General features: G+C 20.6%; 6 protein-coding genes across 7 annotated transcripts; 3 read left to right on the forward strand and 3 right to left on the reverse strand.

Annotated features, from left to right (window-relative positions):
- Positions 1-1913: 1913 nt before the first annotated feature.
- Positions 1914-6994, reverse strand: LOC413512 (coiled-coil and C2 domain-containing protein 1-like). Of its 2 annotated transcripts, XM_006570910.3 has the most exons (12): positions 6781-6994; positions 6569-6713; positions 6387-6499; positions 5937-6306; positions 5480-5851; positions 4979-5353; positions 4524-4894; positions 3263-3438; positions 2919-3182; positions 2668-2706; positions 2191-2281; positions 1914-2118 (listed from the first exon to the last, which is right to left on the reverse strand). In XM_006570910.3, the coding sequence occupies exons 1-12, from the start codon at positions 6838-6840 to the stop codon at positions 1999-2001; spliced, it is 2496 nt and encodes an 831-aa protein (XP_006570973.2). In that variant the 5' UTR covers positions 6841-6994; the 3' UTR covers positions 1914-1998. The 2 variants fall into 2 exon arrangements, with proteins under 2 accessions (XP_006570973.2, XP_396955.5); XM_396955.7 differs by lacking the exon at positions 2668-2706 and having other exon boundaries at positions 6781-6992.
- Positions 6995-7618: 624 nt separating this feature from the next.
- LOC409946 (V-type proton ATPase subunit d) lies at positions 7619-9780 on the forward strand. Its single transcript, XM_393438.6, has 6 exons — positions 7619-7870; positions 7992-8342; positions 8468-8625; positions 8720-8896; positions 9052-9129; positions 9232-9780. The coding sequence occupies exons 1-6, from the start codon at positions 7750-7752 to the stop codon at positions 9391-9393; spliced, it is 1047 nt and encodes a 348-aa protein (XP_393438.2). The 5' UTR covers positions 7619-7749; the 3' UTR covers positions 9394-9780.
- A 1452-nt stretch (positions 9781-11232) lies between these two features.
- Positions 11233-12946, reverse strand: LOC410055 (probable tRNA(His) guanylyltransferase). Its single transcript, XM_006570908.3, has 3 exons — positions 12406-12946; positions 11970-12214; positions 11233-11746 (listed from the first exon to the last, which is right to left on the reverse strand). Exons 1-3 carry the CDS (start codon positions 12773-12775, stop codon positions 11288-11290), a joined length of 1074 nt encoding a protein of 357 aa, XP_006570971.2. The 5' UTR covers positions 12776-12946; the 3' UTR covers positions 11233-11287.
- Positions 12947-13167: 221 nt separating this feature from the next.
- Positions 13168-18450, forward strand: LOC727398. Its single transcript, XM_026441262.1, has 10 exons — positions 13168-15912; positions 15982-16211; positions 16285-16489; positions 16549-16701; positions 16782-16946; positions 17015-17200; positions 17308-17482; positions 17629-17963; positions 18033-18169; positions 18262-18450. The coding sequence occupies exons 1-10, from the start codon at positions 13168-13170 to the stop codon at positions 18410-18412; spliced, it is 4482 nt and encodes a 1493-aa protein (XP_026297047.1). The 3' UTR covers positions 18413-18450.
- Positions 18451-18589: 139 nt separating this feature from the next.
- Positions 18590-19368, reverse strand: LOC726222 (ATP synthase subunit g, mitochondrial). The gene is made up of 2 exons (XM_006570906.3): positions 19209-19368; positions 18590-18935 (listed from the first exon to the last, which is right to left on the reverse strand). Exons 1-2 carry the CDS (start codon positions 19246-19248, stop codon positions 18676-18678), a joined length of 300 nt encoding a protein of 99 aa, XP_006570969.1. The 5' UTR covers positions 19249-19368; the 3' UTR covers positions 18590-18675.
- A 520-nt stretch (positions 19369-19888) lies between these two features.
- LOC727375 (ankyrin repeat and MYND domain-containing protein 2) lies at positions 19889-22258 on the forward strand. Its single transcript, XM_026441329.1, is given in 4 exon segments — positions 19889-20118; positions 20748-21125; positions 21247-21783; positions 21785-22258. Coding segments are annotated over 4 exon segments (1209 nt in total). The 5' UTR covers positions 19889-19917; the 3' UTR covers positions 21878-22258.
- The last annotated feature ends 2061 nt before the right edge of the window (positions 22259-24319 follow it).

Here is a 24319-nt window from a genome sequence, read left to right on the forward strand (position 1 = left end):
TAATTTGCACGCAGAATCCCGCTGGCTGAGGCCGGAAGGTCAACATTAACCGCAGTATATACATATATATATATATATATATATATATATATATATATATATGCTCGTCAAACACTTTGCACTGGACCGTATAATTTGGATTCGTAATACACTGAAGTTTCGGTTGCTCATGCTACTCTGCGCCCTTTCAGCCGACCTAATTGTCTAATTGGCAAATAAATCCCATTGTTTTCCAATAATCGGATCAGTATGTATATTCCTGGAAGAACTTTTGTCTATAATGATAGAAATTAATCGTTTATGTAATTAAACAATTTTTTGGAAATCATTAAACATCGATGTTTGATATAATAAATGTTAATTACTTTTTACACACTAATCTTTGTATTGTACTGTGATGTTCCTTTTATTGCAATGTAATTCTTACAAAAATATGTAAAAAAAAAAATATATATGTAAAAAAAATCAATGAATTATAAATATAATTATGAATAATAAATGAATTATAAAAATTTAAAAACTTTCAAAAAATTAAAATTTGATCTATTAAACTTGATAAAGATTATAATATATTTTTAAATTATAAAATATATAAAAATATATTTATATTATATTATAAAATATTTTAAATATAATGTAAAATATAACATTAAATATATTAAATATAATATACATTATAAAAATAAATAAAATATTTAATTTAAATTATACGAAAAAAAGAAAACTAAATTATGTTTACAATAAATCAATCTTCAAAATCTTTACAAATTAAGTTTATTTATTAATAATTTATATAAATTAAATTAATATTTTTTATCAAAAGTTAAAACATGCATTTTATTAATATGATCGCATAAGAATCAATATATCGTTAATTTAAAATAAATTGTAATAAAAATATTTAAATATAACATGTAACATTTAAAAATCAGAATACTTTATAAAAACATAATGATTTTAATTGTATTGTGTCTACAATAATAATAATAATAATAATAATAATAATAATAATAATAACAATAACAATAATAATAACTATATTATACTTATTATATATTGAATCAAATATTTGTTTTTGTGTTCAAATTTCGTAAATATTATAATAGTTTAATAAAGATTTTGTGGTTAGAATCACGTGCAAGAGAATGAAACAGTAGAATGACGAATTGAAAGGAGACAGAAATCAATCATTATCAGACAATAGTTTGTTAGTGGGATTCACTTGATGTATTGTTCTCTGGAAATGTGGATTCAGCTTCAATTCGCAATCGTTCTTTCTTCACCCGTTTAAACCCTTCGATACATACAATTCCCTTACATGCATACTAATTAAATTGACTCGCTTAAATTCAGTTTCTACTTAAAGATTAACTATTAAATTACATTTCTTTTAACTAATTGATAATAAAGATGTTTGGTAATCTAAATTAACTTAATAATTCAACAATGTAATTAATATAATTTTTTATATTCATTTCATTTATCTCTTACATTTTAAAAGATAATTTATATATTTACTATATAATTTTCATCTTTTTTATTATGAAAATAAATGATTAAAAATTTATATTTTTAAAATTATACATAAATTAATTAAAATTATTTATCATGACTTGTAATTAATTATAAATAAAATAAGAAAAAAATATTATTTAATATATTAAGATAAAAAAATAGTTATCAATCTAGTTGTATACAATGTTTACAAATTTTTTTTACACACATATTGTGTTCTGATATTTACATATTAAATTGTGCTTTTTTACATATTATATATAAATATTTTTATACATATATTTTTATGATTGAATATATTATATTATTACAAACTATTAAGATGATGAATATATTCAATTAATTTCATATCAATTTGAAGTTATTAATAAAGCAAAATACAAATTTCTATCACATTATAATTAAAGAGTTATATTTTCAAGGCCTCAACAATGCGATTACTACCAAAAAAAACTTCAAATCACAAATCCATAATATTATATATTAATAATCAATAATTAGCCACTTGTCTGTAATCTTTTCTATTTGTTTTGTAAGAATTGGATTTCTCAATCGTATTTTTAACTCAAGTTTTCCACCTGTTGGTTTTCTTCCATCCATTAACTATAATAAAAAATTTTTTTTAATATAAATATATATAAAAATAATATTTAATAAATAATTTTTATTATTTACCGGAAACGAATCGTGAAGTACACATTGAGTTTCCAAGGGTTGTAATTTCACTGTCACTGTACCTAAAAGACTATCACTTCTAAAAAATCCTCTGCAAGACAAGGAATTTATATTACATACAATAAAAGAAAAGCAAATATTACAATTCAAAGTTAGAATTAAAACAACAATTACGTTGCTACAGATTGCTCGTGCAATATAAATTATATATATATATATATATATATATATATATATATATCTTATAAATTATATATATCAATTTAATCAATATTAATTGTTTCTTTCAATAATCAATTTTTATTTATTTCTCCAAATAATCAGTTGCAATAAATTTATAATAAATGCTTTTTTCAAAAACAACATCCGCAAAAACATAAAAACAAAAAGAGAAAAAAAGAATTAAAATAATAGCATATTACAAATAGTTTTTAATTCAAAAATTGAATAACTAACAAAAATATAAAATTTTCATACCTTGGATTAATACAACACAGGATGGGATTCAGCGAGCATCTGCAAGCAACGTACTAATCTATTTACTATTTTTAATATAATTATATATCTGATACTATATACAATAAGTGATAAATAATAATGTATAAAATTTACTTAATTCTAAGAAACTAAATTGAATGAAGAATAAACTTATAAATCAATATACTTAAAAATATATATAAAATGATTATTTAAATATCATTAATTTTGTAATGTCATTATTTCATTACCCTTTAGCCCAAACTTGACATTTTAATGCATGTCTTTTAAATGCTCGTTGACATTGTCTTGATGTACGATCTATTCCAGTTAATGAAAATATTGCCTCATATTCTGGATTACATGTTCCTTTAATAGTAGTTGTTCTATCTGATTGAGGATTATCTGAAGGATAAGGAAATTCCAATATAACATAAGTATCTGCATCTTTCGAATAATTTACTCCTCTAATTATTGAAATTTCTATGTCACTATCACTTAAATCAGTACAACTTCTGTAAACCAGTATATTTATAATTATAAAATAATAATTTTTATTATTAAATTATAAATTAAGATATATTGATGTACTAACTGAACTATTGTATGAGTTTTTATTTCATAATGATGTTGTGGTGGAGGCAGTGCATCACGTTTTCGAACTATCAACATGTCAAAATCTCGTTTATAATTTAATGCAAGTCGTTCCCATTTATTATATCCAGATACATCTCCTAATGCTTTACAATGATCTCTCGTGCATAAACACCACTATAATATTGCATAATTTATAATAAAATAAAATAAATATAAAACAATAAATTATAATTTAATTATAGAGAATATCCATTTTAAATACATATGATTAATTCTATAAATATCAAAAATATGAAAAAATATTTTAATAAAAATTATATGGTACGTATTGTAACAATAAATGTTTGAAATAATCTTATCTTATGAAGATTATATTTAAATTTTTAAATGAAATCTTATACTTTTTATTGCATATCTTTGTAGCTTATAATAAGACATTTTTAAAATACTATTTATACCTGCATTTTTCTTAAAACATTGAGTTTTACTAACTTTCAAAATTTACATGTTTCTAATATTAATTTTGCTGAATTAGACAAAGTATTTTAATATTATTGAAATTGTTAGATTTTTGGCTATATTATTTTTTTCTATAAGAATATATAAAATAAATAGTTTTTTGCATTCCAATTAAAAATACAATTGATATTATGTCAAAAAATAATATCATAATATATAAAAAAATAACATTTGAAATATTAAAGAAGCTAGAAAAATAATTCTAGATTATAGAGATGTATTTTTAATAATGAAAGACATATTGAAAAATAATCTCTCTTTTTTCTTTTACATGTATAAAATTAGTTCTTTTTAGAATTATGATAATATACAAAATCTGATTGAATAACATTAGCCTCTAACATTAGTTAGATATCTAATATCAATGGCATGAATATTTAATTAAAAAAGTTAATAATTCAATAATAACATACAAAAATATATAAATAATATTGTAAATAATATATTTTTTTAAAATAATTTAATAAAAGATAGGACATATAATAAAAAATATAGGGTTTTATTTAAAAATTTAAATTTAAATTTTTGTGATCTTCAAAAGACAATTCAAAATTATCCCAAAATTATTATAAGTCTTATTATAAATTAAATATTATAATATTATATAAATATTTATTATAATAATATATACCTATATTATAACTTTTGTTTATAATATTTTTTCATATTTTTGATACTTATAGAAATAATTATATGTATATATTTAAAATGGGTATAATATGTATACATTTTCAATTTACCTTAATTTGTTTTGTTAATTGTGATTCAAGATTTTCATAAATTTGTTCGTCTGTTCCACTTGTTTCTTCTAAACAATCTTCGGTATTAATTATTGTAAAACTATCGTTCAATAAACCTATTATACTATCTGCATTAAGTTCTTTTTTTGCTTGTGGAGATAATGGTATGGAATTCATATCAACAGGTAAGCCACTTTTACTAGCTTCAATCAATGGATCTATTCCTTTCGCTTGTCTTAAATAAGTACGAGCTAATTCTATATCTCCATCTTTTTTTGCATTAAGAGCAGCTTGTTTTAATTCATGTTGACGTTGTTGCAATAATGCTAGCTGTTTCTCTGCATGTGATGTCTTTTGAATTTGTTTTTTTCCTATTATTTAAAATATATTATCAATTAAATATTATAACAATAATAAATTAATATATGTATATATATATAGAATACTAAATATACCTGTTTGTGCTCTTGAAGGAGAAATAGGAATTTTTGAATCTGAAGAAATTTTATTTTCAAATGATTCAGATTCTGAACTAGTTGGTAGTTTTGGTACTGATGGTTTATCATTTTTTTCTACTGCTGGATTAGGAACAGATTGTGTAACAATTGTAAGAGGTTCAAAACCAGGTAGAGTAGGTAACTCATCAAGAGGAATGGCTTTTCCACGAACATATAATTTAATAGCATCTTCAAACTGTTTACAAATACGGCCATATCTTCGAGCTTTATGCGAATTTCCTTCGCTTTCTGCAGTTGCTTTCATTTTTTTACATGCTTCAAGACGTTCTATTAAGGCAGCTTCTAAATTTTCTGGACTTGATGATTTCATTTCTATTTTTTAATAAATCATTATATATTTAATTTTATAATAATATTTAACTTTATTATTATACTTAATATCATATTTGCACAATATTATATGCATAAAATAAATTATAAATTATTATAAAAATTTACCTGCTGAAGTTATATCTGTGGAAGATTTTCCTTGTTTTTCATTTTCTGTTTTTTCTGATTTTTCATTTGATGATATGATAGTAGTTGAATCAGGAATGTTTGGAGAGAGTGGCATGTCTGATAAATCTACTGTTTCTCCTTCATTTACTGCTGAAATAACTATATCAAAATGTTTTGCTATATTTAACAATTGAAGTGCCTCTTTCATGTTACCAGCTCTTTTCCACGCTATTGCAGCTATTTTATATTCTTGTTGTCTATCTTTTAATAATTTTAAAGCTTCTTCATCTATATTTTTTGTTGAAGTAGGCTTTTCAACAATATCTATTTTTTCAGATGAAATATCAGTCATACTTGTAGTAATATTTTCTTCTAAAAAATAGTGAATGGTTATAAAAAATTATTCATAAAAACTATCATAAAACACACACATAACTATCAATAAAAATGAAAAAACCTGTAGATTCTGTTTTCTTAGTTTCTAATATTTTTGCATTAGTTTCATTTATAGCATGTGATGGTAATTGTGGTGGTATATCATTTTCATTAATAGATTTCCCAATTTGAACATTATTCAATAATTCTTTAAGTGTTTTAATGCCTCTATTAAATCTTCTTGCTCGACTTAATTCATTTTCTTGCTTTGCTTTTTTTTCAGCAATTTGATAAAGCTGTAATCTTTCTTGTAATAATTTAATTATGTTTTCCGTAGATATATTATCATTTTGCATTTCTGATTGTTTATTTTCAATTATTGAATTCTCTTTTTTTTCTGGAAACATACTTTCAGAAGATTCCTCCTCACTTGTAATCATCTTAAGTTCATTCTATTATAATATAAAATGTTAAAAATCATTTGAATAAAACTATTATTTAAATAAATAAAATTTTAAAATAGAATTTATACCAATAATTCTGGATCATTTTCTCCATCAGATTCTTCCTCAATATTTATATCTTTCATATTTTCAGCTACTATTATATTTAAATTTCTTTCTTTAGGAAGTAGTTTACGAGATGCTATATACAAATCAGAAAATATGTTGTATTATATTTAAAATAATAAATATATATGTAATATTTATTTACCGCCATGTCTAGATTTCTCAATATTATCATCATCAGCTGTTAAAGCTGCTAATTCAGCTTCCAAATCATCATTATCATCATCGTCATTATCCATAAAATTATTTTCTATATCATCCAAATTTTCTGGCATATTGAAGATTCCATACTATTAAAAAATATATGTTTAAAATAATCAATTAAAAAGTGAGGTTAAAAATATTACTAAATAATACCTGCGCTAGGTTATCAGCAGGTCGCGTTTGTCGTTTTAAGTTTTCTCTTTTTCCAAACATATTGTTCTATGAAATATACTTATTATCATAAATCAATTAATAAAATACCAAGATTATTTGAATAATCAAAATACATTAGGTACAAGATATCGTAACAAAACAATGTTCTATACTATGATGCATCATCCATCATATAATGTACAAAGCTAATGTGATATTTTAATATAGTATGATTCACTATGTATGTTTTCATGTATAATATAAATACTTAATTATTTAAGCTTTTATTATTTCTCAATAAGAATAAACAATTTTCATAATTATATATACATATACTTCATATATATATATATTTCACAAATATACATATGTAAATATGTAAAATAATTTTATTTAAAGAATTATATTAAATTATTATATATTACTCTATAAATTCAATATATTATTTAATTTCATTTTTTGAATATACTAAAAATATTACTTTTTAAATTTTAAAAGCTATAATATATCTAATCTTTTTTTATAATATATTTTTCTATATGCTATTATTTTTTTATAATTCTTACTAATGATTATAAGTTTTCAATAATATTTTATATCTTATTTTACATTACCTATATTTTAAATTAAGAATAATTTATAAAAAATAAAAAAAATATAAATACTTTCTTCTTCTTATTTAATTAAATTAATAATTATTTTAATTTTTGATTTTCAATAAATTTTTATATATTATTTTGTATAATTAAAAAATAGCTAGTTTTAAAAAATCAAATTTGAATAATTTAATCAGATATTCGATAGTTATTGAAGTCAATATTATTTAGATATTTGGCCATTTTTTTTTATGGCTTGTAGCAAACTTCTCACAAGATAGTCATATGATCGACACGAAAAAGGGCGAGTCCAACTTCAATTTTGACGGATCCATATTTAAAGTGGAATAATTGTGGTAAAAAATCCTCCAAAATGAAGGGTTGTATGTTTAATATCGATGCAGGATATTTAGAGGGTCTTTGCCGTGGATTTAAATGTGGAATTCTTCAACAAAGTGATTATCTTAATCTTGTACAATGCGAAACTCTAGAAGGTAAATTTTATTCAATATTTATTTTCAGTTTCAAGAATAGTAGATGTTATCTGAAATTTAAAATACTCTAATTTTCAAATTGTTATTTGTATTTGGTATTAATTATTTTTTACTTCTACAGATTTAAAACTACATTTGGCTGGTACAGATTATGGTAGTTTCTTAGCTAATGAACCATCACCACTTTCTGTCAGTGTGATTGATGATAAATTGAGAGAAAAGCTTGTTATAGAATTTCAACACATGCGCAATCATTCTGTAGAACCTTTATCACAATTTTTAGATTTTATTACTTATAGTTATATGATTGATAATATTATCTTACTAATTACTGGTACTTTGCATCAAAGACCAATTTCAGAATTGATTCCTAAATGTCACCCGCTTGGTAGTTTTGAACAAATGGAAGCTATTCATGTAGCAGCTACACCTGCTGAACTTTATAATGCAGTTTTAGTGGATACTCCTTTAGGTATAAGATATTATGAAATATATTAAAATTTTTTTATAAAAAATTAAAATCATAAAACATTATTGTTTTATCATATTTTAAATTATATCTTTTTTATTCTATTTAAATATTCAATAAATTTGTAGCACCTTTTTTTGTGGATTGCATTTCTGAACAAGATTTAGATGAAATGAATATTGAGATAATCAGAAATACATTATACAAAGCTTATTTAGAAGCATTTTATAAATTTTGTAAAGATATTGGAGGAACAACTGCAGATACCATGTGTGAAATACTTGCGGTAATAAATTTTACAAAATGAATAAGATAATTAATAGATTAATTAATAAATAAAATCTATTAAATAATAAAGTAACTGTATAATAAATTTACAGTTTGAAGCTGATAGACGAGCTATTATAATAACTATCAATTCATTTGGAACTGAATTAGGTAAAGATGACAGAGCAAAATTGTATCCCCGCTGTGGAAAATTGAATCCTGATGGATTAGCTGCATTGGCAAGGGCAGATGATTACGAACAAGTTAAAGCAGTTGCAGAATATTTTGCTGTAAATAATTTTTTTTAAATGAGATTTTATATTTTTTAAGAAGTTTATATCTTTGAATTCATATATTATTTGTATATTTGTATTCATATATTATTTGTTTATTTATATATTTGTATAAATATAATAATAATTTTATATTTGAATTATTTTTGCAGGAATATAGTGCTTTGTTTGAAGGTGCAGGTAATAATCCTGGTGATAAAACTTTAGAAGATAAATTCTTTGAGCATGAGGTAAATTTATATTTACTTCATTAAACTTACGGATATTATTGACAAAAATTAATTCAGTAAATATATTCAAATCTTATTAATTTTAATGTTATTACTGCACAGGTTCGTCTAAATGTTCATGCTTTTCTTCAACAATTTCACTTTGGAGTATTCTACAGTTATCTTAAGTTAAAAGAACAAGAATGTCGTAATATCGTATGGATAGCGGAATGTGTTGCGCAAAAACATCGTGCTAAAATAGACAATTACATTCCAATTTTTTAATAAGTTTCCATTTTGTTGATCATTTACGTTTAACTGTATAATATTACGAAAAAACTAAATTTTTCTCTTTTTTTTTTTCATTATCACATTTTTTAACTATGAACTAATAATTATAGTATTTCATGTTATGAAAAAAAGAAAAATGTCAAAGGAAAAATATAATTATCTAATTAATAATTGAAATAAAAATGATTGTATTTAGCTAATTGGACAGATGATATTAAAAATTATTATTTAATATTATTGTTATATGTAATAAGAGTTTATATCATATAAATGTATATAGTGTATTTTATTGTAGATCAGTATATTATGTTTGATATTAATTGATGTTGTAATTATCAATATTGTAATATAAAGTAATATATAATGCATTCCAATTTCAAATTAAAGATACTCACTTTAAATAATAATATCTTATATTAAATTGATTTTCAATTTTTCTTTACTCTAACCCAAAGATAATAAATTTTTTTAATAATTATATATTAATTTTGTAATATATATATGATATTTTTAATATTTCAAAATTTCATTTCAAAAATAAAATTTAATCAATCAAATTTAAATAAATCAGTGTATTTAATAAAAAAAGATAAATACTTCTAAAGAATACTTACAATACTTTTATTTATAAAATATGTATATTTTTTATATCTTTTCCAATATATAAAATTTATTTTAATAAATCAAGTAATAATATTCTAATTAATTCATTATATAATAGTATTTGAAATAATTGAATTATTATAAGTTATTAATGTTATAAACATACACATGCAAAAATAAAATTTTATACTTGAAATTAATTCAAAATACTTCATTAAATGATAGAAGTAAATATGAATTTTTAATGCTTAAAACAAGTCTATATCCTATACCATTTATGTTTATGAACAAAATTTTTTATAAAAATCTTAATACATTTATTCTAGAGCAGCCTTTCATTTCATAAATAATTTAATAGTATTTTTGCTATTAAAAAATGATACTGAAATCAAATAAGTCTAAAATATAAAATCCTAACGAAAAATATTTCACAAATCTATATATATATATATCTATATATATATATATATATTTATATATTAAGGATAGAAATCTTGTTTATATTAGCATAATTTGTTAAATTTTATAAGATTTCAAAACTCTCGAAATCTAGAATGCTTTTTTCCTTTTTTTAAAATATCTATTTCGTTGTAACTTAAAAATTTAATAAATTTTCATTTTTGAAATTCTTTAAACTCAGATTCATAATTTTATAATAATAATCATTTTTTGACTTATAATTATATTTTTGACTTATAATAAATTAAATTTTTATATTTTATTTTTTCTTATGTAAATTGGATTAGTAAAATTGTACCAATTAAAATAAATCTAAAGTCTAAATACAAATTCAATTGCATTATATTTAATGTTTAATTATATTAAATGTCACACATTCTTATAAATTTCTTTATATAAATTATCCTATATCTAGATTTTGAAAGTTTTGTATATAACAAAAATAGCAAAAAGTTTTGATATTCAAAAATTCAAAACTTTTTGAGTTTTAACGGTTCAAGTATTCTATTTCTGATATGTATGTATATATACATACATATAAAAATACACATATATGAGTATGTAATTTATCATATAAAAATACACTTTCTAAAAAAAATAGTAAGATAAAATTTAATTTTTGAATGAAAGATTTACAAAGAAATCATAAATATAATCAGAATTATTAATTCTGAATTTTGTAATTCTTTCACCACAATTAATATTTTATAATACCACTTCAGATAAAATGAGATGAAAATATTCTTAATTACTGGAAATAAACTTTCATTATTTTCCGTTAGGATATTTTTCAAATTTATTATAAAAAAAGAGACATAAACACTGCTTATCTTCTACAAATTCGTTCACTTTCACATTGCATTCTTTCTCCCTCTGATTCTCTACTTCTTACTGGATGTACTTCTTCATTTATAGAATTCACATTAGCAACTGAAGATGGTGGAGTATTATTAATATGTTTCATGTTAGCAGTTGGTGATGGTGGTTTTGTTGTTCTGATTGGATTTGTAGAAACATTATTAACTAAATTTGGAGGTTGATAAGTTGCTAAACTTTTTAATCCAAGTACTTCTGGATTTTCTTTCCAAAAACGATCTCCAATAATATCATCTACCAATGGAACGACTGCAGGTTTCAATCTACCTGTTCCATCAGGTACTAATTTTCTTATAAGTGTAGTTCCTTTTCGGAAAAGTGGTGGTTCATTATTGTAATTTATACCAAATTCTTGAAAAAGTAATTCGTTTTTATGTGAAGCCAATGTACCTCTAAGCTTAACTTCTGCCTAAAATAAAAAAATAATAATTATAAAATAAATAATTACAAATAAAATAATAATTTTAAAATTTTAAAAATATAGTATAAATATATATCTATATAAAATAATATAATAAATAAAAATAAATAAAATGAATAATATAATATATATTTATATGTAATTATTATTTTCATAATAATATATATAAAAATATATAAAAATTGAGAAAAGTTAAATTATAATAATTTACCTGGCTTGGAGTTAATTTTCCTTTTAATACAAGATTCCAAAAGCAAGTATTATATAAATTATTTACATGAGCATCAGCTTGTCTCCATGCTAAATAATCCCTTAAATTTTTATCCGTAGGATATAATACAACGCGAGCATCAAAAGACGGTGGATAATATAATTCTTTGCCTTGGAAGAAACGAGGCCAATGGTAAACATATGATGATGCAAAAAGAGAATTCACATTTGTCATCAATTTTGAAGCTAAAATATTATAAAAATATTTTAAATAATATATTTATATTATAGATCACTATAAAATATAAATATAATATAAATAATAATTTTAATAATAAAGTAACGCATTTATCACATATATATATTTTTTGTTTTCTATTATTTATTTACTACTTTAAATTTATTATGTTTTAAACTATTTTTTAAAATATATATACCTCTTCGTTTGTAAAGTTCAGTGTCTTTTCGAAAGACGAAAGAATATTCATCACTTTGACCAAATCCTAAAATGATTTCTTTGAAATCTTCCATAACCGTAATAGCCGCGCGATTCATTAATTGCAAAGCAGCTACATCGTTCGGTTTGGTAAATTGATGCGCTTCACAAAATTTCGAAAAATTTCTTCCATCTATTCTAACCACAATCCAACAATTTGGCAAACAACAATCATCACGTTCAAATTCTTTTACATATTCAAATTTACTTTTAGCCATTCTCATCAAACTTATGTGCCGGCTATTGACCACTTGTTTGACCAAGCTAATGATTTTCAGGAAGTTGCTTCCTGTTGTCAGAAAATACAACATTTCCTGAAACTGCTGAGTGTTGAAGTCTCCACTGTCGAGTTCGTTTCAGTTTAAGATGTGCACAATATGTCTCAGAACGCACTTATTAAAAAACTGCCATTAACTTTTTATGATGAAATAAATTAACACTTGATACGTATATTTCTAAATAGCCACGTGTGCGTTTATTGGTTAGGTATAATTATTTGTGTTATTATGTACAAAAATATTCAAGTTAAATAAAATATTAATTTGTAATAAATTCTTATAAATTAAGAATATTTAAATAAACGAAAAATATATTTATATTTTTAATATTTTTATATAGGTATATTTATATATATATATATAGATTTATACACATATATATACATATATATATATATATTAAAAAAAAAAAAAATTGTAACAATATGGATTTACACGAACGCTATATGCGTATTTCAACAATAGATTTCTCGATTTTAGAATTATTAGAAATTGCATTTAAAGATGATCCATTTTTATTATTACATCGTTTAAGTAAATATTATAACACTGAAATAATAAAAAATAATTTACACGCAAAAAAATTATATACATTTCGAATGATTTTGTGTTATGAATATCAACTTATATTTCATACAACAAATAAGTATGTTAGAATAATTCCAAATGATTTATGTTTTAAAACAATAGAAAATATTTTATTTGTAAAAGATAAATTACAAAATTTTTTTGAACATCCAATTTTATATGATATTATAATTTTACAATTAACGCTTTACTGTAATTCACAATGTATTGAGCAACACATGATAAATTTTCGCAAATCGAATGTTAATAGCTTAAATAATAATGAAAGCAAAATTTTATATTTGAAAATATTAGAATGTTTTTTAGAATCGTTACAATTAAAAAAATATTTATATAATGATTTGGAATCAAATCTATTGAAACGTTTTAATTCTCTATATCTAAAAGATATGATGTTATGGTTACAAATAAAAGAAAATAAAGAATGGCAATTATTTGCTTCAATTTTGCCAAAATTAATAAATACTTTTGGTTATGAAGATATTTTACCACCTATGTGGAATTATATTTTAAATAAAATGGATGATTTAAAAGATTTATTAAGTGCACTCAGTATTTTAATAGATACATGTTTTTCTGTAAATTTAAAAAATATTAGTTTTATACATTATGACATATTTTATATAGAAAAATTATGGTTGTTATTATTACAAAGTTTAAAATCTCCAATACAACAATATCGAAAACAAGCATTATTTATAATGAAACGAATAATTGATTTCATAAGTACTATAAATGAAAATGATTTGAAATCAAAAAAACATAAAATTATTCCTTTTATATGCCATCAATCAATTAAAACAAAAATATCAATAGATGACATTAAACAAAATTACTTTTTGATATTAGAAGCTTTAGAAGAAAAACATCATCATTTAATATTACCCGCACTAACTTATTTACCAATATTGATAAAAGGAAACAAAGAACATACTGTATGTAACAATTGCTTTGACAATATTTGGTTACAATTAATTTTTGAGAGAATATTATTGCATGAAAATAATACCATAGTAAAACAAGGTATATTATATATTTGTAATTCACCTATCTTTTTGTATGACAATCAATTTTTAAAATTATTTATACATGTTTTAAACAATACATATTTATATGAATGTCAAACTTATCAACAAGAACCAGAAATATTAAATGATATTATAAAATTATTTATACATGTAAAAACTGAACAAATTGAATTTCTTAATAAAGTTTTTAAAATAATGAATGAAGAAACATGGGCTCCAATACCAATATTTTATATGTTGAAAGTTTTAAGAATAGTATCAAGTAAAGTATCAAATTATTGGGAAGATAATCAATTAAATTTAATTAAATCTTTGATTCAGAAAAATTTAAGTATGCACTCATATATATTAAAGATTGCATCTCAAATTGAACTTTTAAACATAATATTCCTTTCTGTTAAAAAAATTAATGATTTAAAAATTGTAATGAATATGTTATTAGAATTTTCTTTAGAAGAAACATTTATAAAAAATTCATTTCTATGGGATGATATAATAAGATGGCTGAAAAAAATATTGATAAAAGCAGATGTAATAAATTTCATTAAATTTATTTGTGAAGAATATACGTATAAAAATTTGCATCCCAAATTCAATCCTGCTAAATTTGCTATTATTATTATTATGTTTTATGATGCAAATCTAATAGTAGAACAGAAAACATGTCCTATAAAGGAAATACTTAATAATTGGCTATTATCACTTAAGAGAATAGATATAAGACCTTATGCAAATATTATACATATTTTCTATATTGTAGAATTTATGTCACATTTACTTAATTTAAATATCACAAAAAATCATAAAAATATCAAACAATTATTGTCTTTATATATTAATGATGCATTAAAATTTTTACTTAAAAATAGTAGAAGCATACCATATAAGTTCAATTATGAAGAAATGAACAGATATCTTACTACAATTATTTTAATTCTTAACAATGGATATTTACTTTTAACAGAAAAAGAAATTTTATATTATGTTGAGAAATTCAAAAATGAAAGCATATTTATCATTCAAAATATAAAACAATATACAAATATGCATTATTTATATGCATTATATATTTTACATTATACACAAAATATTTTGTGTGCAAATTATGCATCATTTTACATTCAACCATTAATAGATATTTGTGATATTCGTATATTTAATAATGATGAAAGTCAAATAAAATTTAAAGGAAAAATAGCATCAGATTGTTATATATTACTTGCAAAACTTATAAATCAATTTTTATCAAAAGTGGAAATAGAAATGTGGCCTCAGAAAATTGATTGGAATAAAAGTATTTCCTATTTATTTGAAATGGGAGGAAATGAAATTGTTCCAGAAATAGCATTAATATTGAAAACAATGGTTAATAAAGGAGCAATACAAAATTTAAAAAATACATTAAATTTAGAATCTATTTTTACTGATTGTTGGAAGACCACATTATTAAGTACAAAGAACAAAACTTACTTTCTGGCAATAGAAAATCTTGTAGGAGTTATTATAAATAATAATTTTTTAATACTACCCAATATTAAAAATTTTGCAAACAATGTAAGAAAGTAGCATATTAATTAATAAATTAATATTTTTTAAAATATTAAAATTATTTTAAACTTTTAGTTTATCAACCAATTACTTGAAGAAAGTAATAATGTATCAAAATTAAAAAAAATTTTATTAAATGAAATGAAATTATTAAATACATATTGTTTAAAAAATTTGCAAGAACCACTATTAGCATGTCTACTTCATGGACCTGTACTTCGAAAAGACAAACAAATAGAAAATCAAGTTTATTTATATATTATAAAAAATTATCAAAATTGTTATCCACAACATATACAAATAATGTAAGTATCTTTATAATTTTTAATTATATTATATTTTATATATTTGTAATTAATATTTTAACTTTATTAATAGAGATTATAATATCAGAGCAACTTCTGTTATTCTGTTACATAAAATAATTAATGAAGATAAAGAATTTGCATCAATATTTCTTCCAATTATTTTACAAAAATTAGAAAAATATAAAAATAAACGATATTTTAATTATTCGTATATACATAAAATAAAACACAGAATTATGCAAATTTTGTTAATAATGCAGCCAATTTTAACAAAGGTAATAAAAAATATATTTTATAAAATTATAAATAAAAAAAATTAAATTTATTATTACAGGATGACATTATAACATTACAAGAATTTCTTTTAAATTTATTACTTTTGGAAAGTAATCAACATAGTGTTAGAATAATGCAAGAGTGGATATTAATAAAAATTTTTGTAGAAAATGTGGAATTTCATCATAAAATCTGGGAATTTTTTGAAAAGGTATTTAAATAAGTTTTGTTTTTTTTTTCCATAAAATTTGTTTTTTATATATAAAAGTTCAACTAATTTAATATGTGTAGGGTATTACAATACGTCCAGGATGTGTTAGTTCCATAATATGTATTGTCTATCATATTTCTAAACTTCTTTCTAAAGATTCTCAAAGCAATTTTATTTTAACAGCATTGAATTATATTGGCCGTTGTTGTTTAGGACAACAATATAATATGCGTCTTTATGCTCAGGTAAATTGTATTATAAAATATCAAATTATAAAATAAATTATAGATATATTGTTATTTGTTCATAACAGATTATTTTTGTAAAATTGTATAAAATGTTAGAACAATTAAATCCTGATCATGTTATATTACAATATGAAGGATTATATAATGCTGCAATTACAAGTTTAAAAGATGGATTAATAAGAAATTCAAGCAAAATTGAGAATGATTTTTATCTTTCTACATTTCATCCTATATTGGATTATACCTTACAAGTAAATTAATTAAAAATAAAATTAATATTTAAATTTATTAAATGGAAATATTCATAAAAACATGTATTATAAAATTATTTAAATAATAAGATTTTTCTTATTTGTAGACAATTTATCTTGAATTACCTCGATTGACTGATATGGATGCAAGTGAATGGATAATTCCAAATTTCTTTACAATTTTGAATTTCAAAAAATTTAATGGTCATGCACTTCAACTATATAATTTAAATAAATCATTATCTGATATTAAAACATCATCATATTTAATAAAACGATCAGGTATTTTATTAAAATATATTATTATCATAATTATAACAATTTCTAAGTATATTTTGTATATATATATATATATATATATATATATATATATATATATATTTTATATATAATAAGTAATAAATATAAAATAAAGAAAAAAAATATAGGTGATACAGAACCATTCATAAAAAAATGTAATATGGACTTTGAAGAATTAAGTGATATTCAAAAAAAAATTAATCCTATAATGACTATCAATTTATCAAATAATGATATTTTTCCAACAATCAGAGAATCTATTTCTCATAAAAAAACATCGGATGAAGAAAGTCTTATAGTTGTAGCATGTCTTCTTAGTCGTATTCCAAATTTAGGGGGACTTGCTCGTACTTGTGAAATTTTTAATGTCAAAGAATTAGTTATTGCTAATTTGAATCAAGTCAAAGATAAAGAATTTCAAAATCTTAGTGTATCAGCTGAAAATTGGATAACTATTACAGAGGTATTTTATTATTATATTAATAATGGTTCAGAAATTTTTGTTATAATAAACTTAACTTAATCATTATAGATAAAACCATATGAATTATGTAAATATCTGTTAGATAAAAAGGATATGGGATGGTCTTTAGTAGGAGTAGAACAAACAGCTAATAGTATAAATTTATTAAATATGAAATTTGAAAAAAAAACAATTCTTGTTTTAGGGTAAGTAATTATAAAATTAAATAAATTCATATAAAAAAAAATAATATTCATATAAGAATATAAGAATATCATATAAGAATAATTATTTTCAGAAATGAAAAAAATGGAATTCCTGCAAATTTGATACCTTTGTTTGATACTTGTATAGAAATACCACAAGCTGGTGTAATTCGATCATTAAATGTTCATGTTAGTGGAGCAATATGTATATGGCAATATGCAAAACAATATATATTAACATAGCCTTATTTTTTATCATAATAAATAATTGTCCAATATTATGTCTAATATTAATTTTTTATAAAATGGTAAATTTTTTGTTTGTTTAATCAAATTTTTATTAATAGAATAAAAAAATGCTTTATTAAATAATATTAATGTTTATTTATATAATTAAAATTGAGCTAAAAAAAATTTATATTTTTTTTATTGAGAGAAAAAATTTTATATTTATATATTTATTTGACTATTATACAGATTATATTCATATAAATAGAAACATATTTTTATACTTTATATCCTGCAAGATGTCGTTTTCCAATACATTCTCCAACAAAAAACCAACATAAGACTTCAATTCCAACTAATGTATTTAACCAAGCTTCGCGTACAGTAAGGTGAAGAAATCGTTTCTCTTTGACAGAAGTAATCAGATTTTGAAAACCATTTCTTATAGCAGGAATATCAGATATTTTTGGTGGAACTAATTCAACCTTTGCATAATATGTAAATTTTCTTAAAGCAGGTCCAGATTTTGTTACTCCAACTGTAATAACCATAATTGTAAATCATAATTAATATATTTTACTTAAATTAATGAGAAAAAACTATTAATATAAAATATCAATTAATAATATCATTAATGAATTTAAAATCATTATGAAATGCCAATGAAATATAAATTAAATTTAAGGAAATGAAAAAATTAATTCTAATATATAGTAAAGATACTAGTATTACATAATAACATTTTATAACTAAATTATAACCAATTTTTTTTATAAAAAATGATTATAATAATTAAATATCAAATACATACGTTTGATTAATGTTGATACTTCTCCTACAATTTTCGACATTTTTAATCACTATAATTGCTCATAAAAGTACAGAAGTATAACTGCTTTTTACGATTCTTTTGCAAGTGATAATTCTGACATCTAACGTAAGTAAGTAGAATCAAATCGATAGAGTATGTTCGATATTTTTATTTCGATATTAAATATTTACTATTACTGTCGATATTTTTTATTACAATATTTAAGTATTTAAGGAAAAAAATAACTATTTAGTTATATCAAATATTATAATCATTTTTATTAAAAGAATAGGAAAATTATAAAATAATATTTTGAAAGTTTAATATCAATTTATAGACAGATTCAAATTAGTTTTTAAAATGATTATCATAATTATAAATTCAAATTCGTGAAAATTATAAAAATAATTTAGACAAAAAATTAAATTTCTTTACTCGATTAAATATTCGCAAATTTATATATATATATGAATTTATTATAATGAAAATTAAATATATAAAATTAATGAACGAACTGTCATTCGTGTAAATTTATAGACTCATAAAGAAAAAGAAAATATTATATTTTTCTTGTTTTCATTTCAATTATTTAACATTTTACAATAAGTTGTTTAAAAAAGATTTCTTATATGATTAATTCCCATAAGATGATAGATTATATATCTCATTTATACTTATATTTTCGTTATGCTAATCGATAGTAAGAAAAATGGCGTCTTCACCAGAGAGTTTAATTGCTTTACAAAAGCAAATTTTTACAAAAATCAGCAATAATGAAGTATCTGAACTCAAAGTATTGTTAACAGCAAATAAAATCAAAATTGATTTTGTGGATGAAAATGGTATGAGTCCACTACAACATGCTTGTTATAAAGGAAACAAGGAAATAGTACAGATGCTGTTGGACCAAGTAGGTTAACTTTTTAAGATTATATTAAACAATAAAATATAATTTAAAAATTCTTTATAATTTAAATATCCAAAGTCACTTTTGTAAAAAAAAATAAAATAAAAAATGCATATTATTTATATAAAAAAAACGAATGAAAATATATTTCATATATAAATTTATGATTTTCTTTTTTTATCTATATAATAAATAAAAAATTCCTCAACAACAATTTATTAAATATTTTTTTTTAATTTTTAAAATATAGTATCTTTTTTCATTTTATATTCTAATAAATGAATACTTGTTTTTAAATATAATTAACTTATATGTGTATATTAATGAATTTTGAAAATAAAATAATTTTTATCAAAAAAATATTTTTTGAAAGTTTAAAAAAAAATAATGCATATTATTTTAAATTAAAATTACTAAAGATTGGAATTTATAATTGATCATTCAAAAAATTATTATAGTATATTTGAAAAAATTAAATTTTAAGAATATTGAATATTATTATCTATAAAATATGTGAAATTTATTATTTAAAAAAATTAATAAGTAAATATTAATTATTACCAATAATACAAAATATACAATCATAATATGAATTATATGATAATATGAATAATTAAAATATTTTATTATAGGGAGCAGGTGTAAATGCATGTCAACATGAACATACATATACAGCTTTGCATTTTGCAGCTCTTAGTGGAAATGCTGAACTTTGCCATCTTTTAATGTCTTATGGAGCACGTTTAACAGCAACAAACAGTGTAGGACGAACTCCAGCACAAATGGCAGCATTTGTGGGAAATCATAATTGTGTAGCAACTATCAATAATTTTATTCCAAAAGCTGATATTGATTATTATGTTAAACCACAAGGTTTACAAACTGAATCAATGCTTCCACCACATTTAGCAGATTCTTTTCATAAATTTATAATACAAATAAATGTACATCCTGTACGTGTAGCTATGAATTTACAAAGATATCCTGGCCTTTTAGAAAATGCTACTAAGGTAAAGTTAATACATATTTTTTAGATAAATAGATAATTATAATTTATTCAATTATAGTTTTTTCTATAATGTAAATAAACAATTATAATTTTATTATTCTTCTTTTTTTATAATTTTTAAGGTACAAAAAGTTTTAGAATCTATGCATCACAAAGAAATGACAAAAGGTGCAGAAACAAATGAAGTGATGGCATTTAAATATCATTATCTAAATTGTGTTGTGGCTGAAGTGATCAAATTTCAGAAGAGACAAGAAGCAATGAAAGCAGAAAAAATTGACAAAACAAATGAAGAAGGAGAAGAAAAAAAATCAGATACTATTGAAGGTTTAATAAGAAAATTTTTAAAATGTAGTAAAAGTGATGGTATACCAGAATATCAGGAAGCATTTCTGAGAGAAAGTGTAAGAGAATTTCCATATAGAGAAAGTACAATTTTTCGTCAAATGGTTGCAACTCTTGCAGCTAATGATCCACCATCTGCAGTATCAGTAGTATCAGCTGCAATTGATGGTCAAAGAGCTTTTTTAGATAATACTACACTTTGCATTACTTGTGGAGAAGATAAAGCTAACAAAAAATGTAGCAAATGTAAAGCAGTGCAATATTGTGACAGGGAATGTCAAAGACTTCATTGGTTTATGCATAAAAAAGCATGTACCATGCAGATTAGGTCAAAATATAATGCCAAATGCAAAAATAAGTGATGTGGACAAGGAACAAATAAGCAATGCTGTAAGCTCTAGACTATAAAATCTAAATGTTAACTAATATAATAAAACATTCAATTCTAAACAAATAACTTTAATGTGCTGTATGTATCTATTTAATTTTGTATTACATTCTTCAATTGAAAAATTGAAAAAAAAAAAAAAAAAGATAATTCTATTTCATATATTCGACGAATAGTTTTGATTTTTACTTCTTAGATTTACAAAATCTAATGAATTTTTTATGCATTGTAATACATTTTTATCCTCTTTAATCTGAAAAATTCAACATATGTTATAAATAATTATTATCATCATGTATTATAAATAGTGTCAATATGCAATTCAGTTAAAATGTTATTTCCTCAAGATTGTATTCTTGTGGTTGTCATCGCCATAAAAATAAAATATACTTATAATCAAATTTGTATTATTTTAAAATGTTATTGCTTTCAAAATATCATAAATTTGTCATATACATTGAAGTTATATACATTGAAGTAAAGCTAATAATTTTTTAGAAATATTTTTATTAAAAAATATAATTTTTCTAAATATGATGAATATGGTTTGATCAGTATATACATAGATAAATAACAAATAAAATTTTTAAACATTTTTAATTATTTTCAGATGACTAATTTGTCTAAAATTTTAAATTTATTTTTATATTACGTGTTATATGTGAATTATCTAGTCCTTATTATATGTTATTTTTATACTTAATTATTTTTGTATATGACAGAACAAATATATTTTTAGAAAAAAATCATAGTTAAAACTCTAAATCATATATCTTGCAAAAAGAAACAAATAACAAAGACTAAATGTGTTTGTTTATCTATTTTAAAAATGAATTGTTTTTTGTTTCTATAAACAATATAAATTATTATGTCTAATAATAATCTGCAAATCCTATATCAAAAAAACATATCTTCTGAAAATGATTGTTCTAATATCATTTTTCGATTTTCTTTATAATATTTATTAATTATATTGATAAGAAAAAAAGATATGCTTTCTAATCTTTTAGATTTATTTTTCTTTTTAAGAAAAATCTTAAATATATATTTTCAATTGATATTTTTGTTGATATGTTTAGAAATATAAGATTTGTATTATAATGTTAAATATTATGATGAATATTAAATTCTATTTTTTCTGTTTTTATAAGTATATTGAACAAATTGTAAATAAAAAATATTTTACTAAATATCAAAATAATTGTAATTCAAATAAAAATAATATATTTTATTTCTTTATTTATTTATCCATACATAATTTTAAAATTGATATAAAATATAAAATTAAAATATATTATTTTTATATTTAAATAATTTAAATTATATCTTATTTACATTTTCAAAAATTTTTTGAAGTTTAATGAAATTAATTTTATTATAAAATTAAATATAATAATTAATTTTATTATAAAATTAAATTGACCAAATAATTTTAATTACTTTAGGAATAGATACATTAAGAAAAAATAAATATTTTCTATATATATTTTTTTTATATTTAATAATAATGCATTAATTACAATTAGTTTAATAAAAATCATTTTTAAAACATTTTTAAATCTGTAAATTTCTATTCAAATAATTAAATATATAATAATAAAGTCTATTTCTATTACATTGAATCTACGATTAAATATCTACGATTTTAGGTCTTCGTCTTATTCATAAAATTTATATATATTTACATATATATTTTATATGAATTTATAATCTTAAAATTTTACTTTATGAAATGATTTTCAAATCCTTCTATATAAATTCCAAAAATATTTTGATTTTATCAATATTGAAGTTTATAAGTTTAATAAGTTTTATAAGTTTTATAAGTTTAATAATAGATTTTTTAAAAAAATTAATAAAAATCATTGTTTTTTCGAATAATGACTATTTTGGTTTGTAAATAATATAAAAAAAAAAATAATTTGACAATCTTATATAAAACTATTAAATTAAAAAAGATATTATTGACACTCGAAAAATTGATGCTTGAAAGATGTAATTTTTTTAAAATATATCTATTAATATATCATTTAATAAAATTCTTTAAACTTATTAGTATAATAAAGTATAATAAAGCTATAGATTTCAATCAACCAATATATTCGTATTATTTGAACAAATTGAAAATTTGTTCACAATTTTAGACATATATGCTATTTATGGAATATAAATATATTTTAAATTTTTTAAAATTTGGATTAAAATAGGATTTTTGAAATAAAATAGAAAATTTATCTTTTTTATATTTTCTTTCTTTCTTATTTTTTTATTATACTTTATGGAATCTTTATTATAAATTCCTGCAATCTTTAAATATTGTATATTGAACTCCTATGATTTTAAAAAACTGATATAAATATATATAATATATAAATTTCGATACTAAAATTATATTTCACGAATTCTTATATTAAAAAATTTTAAAAAAATTTGTATAAAAATTAAAAAAAAATAATAAAAAA

Source organism: Apis mellifera, linkage group LG6 (assembly GCF_003254395.2).
Source record: "Apis mellifera strain DH4 linkage group LG6, Amel_HAv3.1, whole genome shotgun sequence".
In the NCBI taxonomy this organism is placed as follows: Eukaryota; Metazoa; Arthropoda; class Insecta; order Hymenoptera; family Apidae; genus Apis; species Apis mellifera.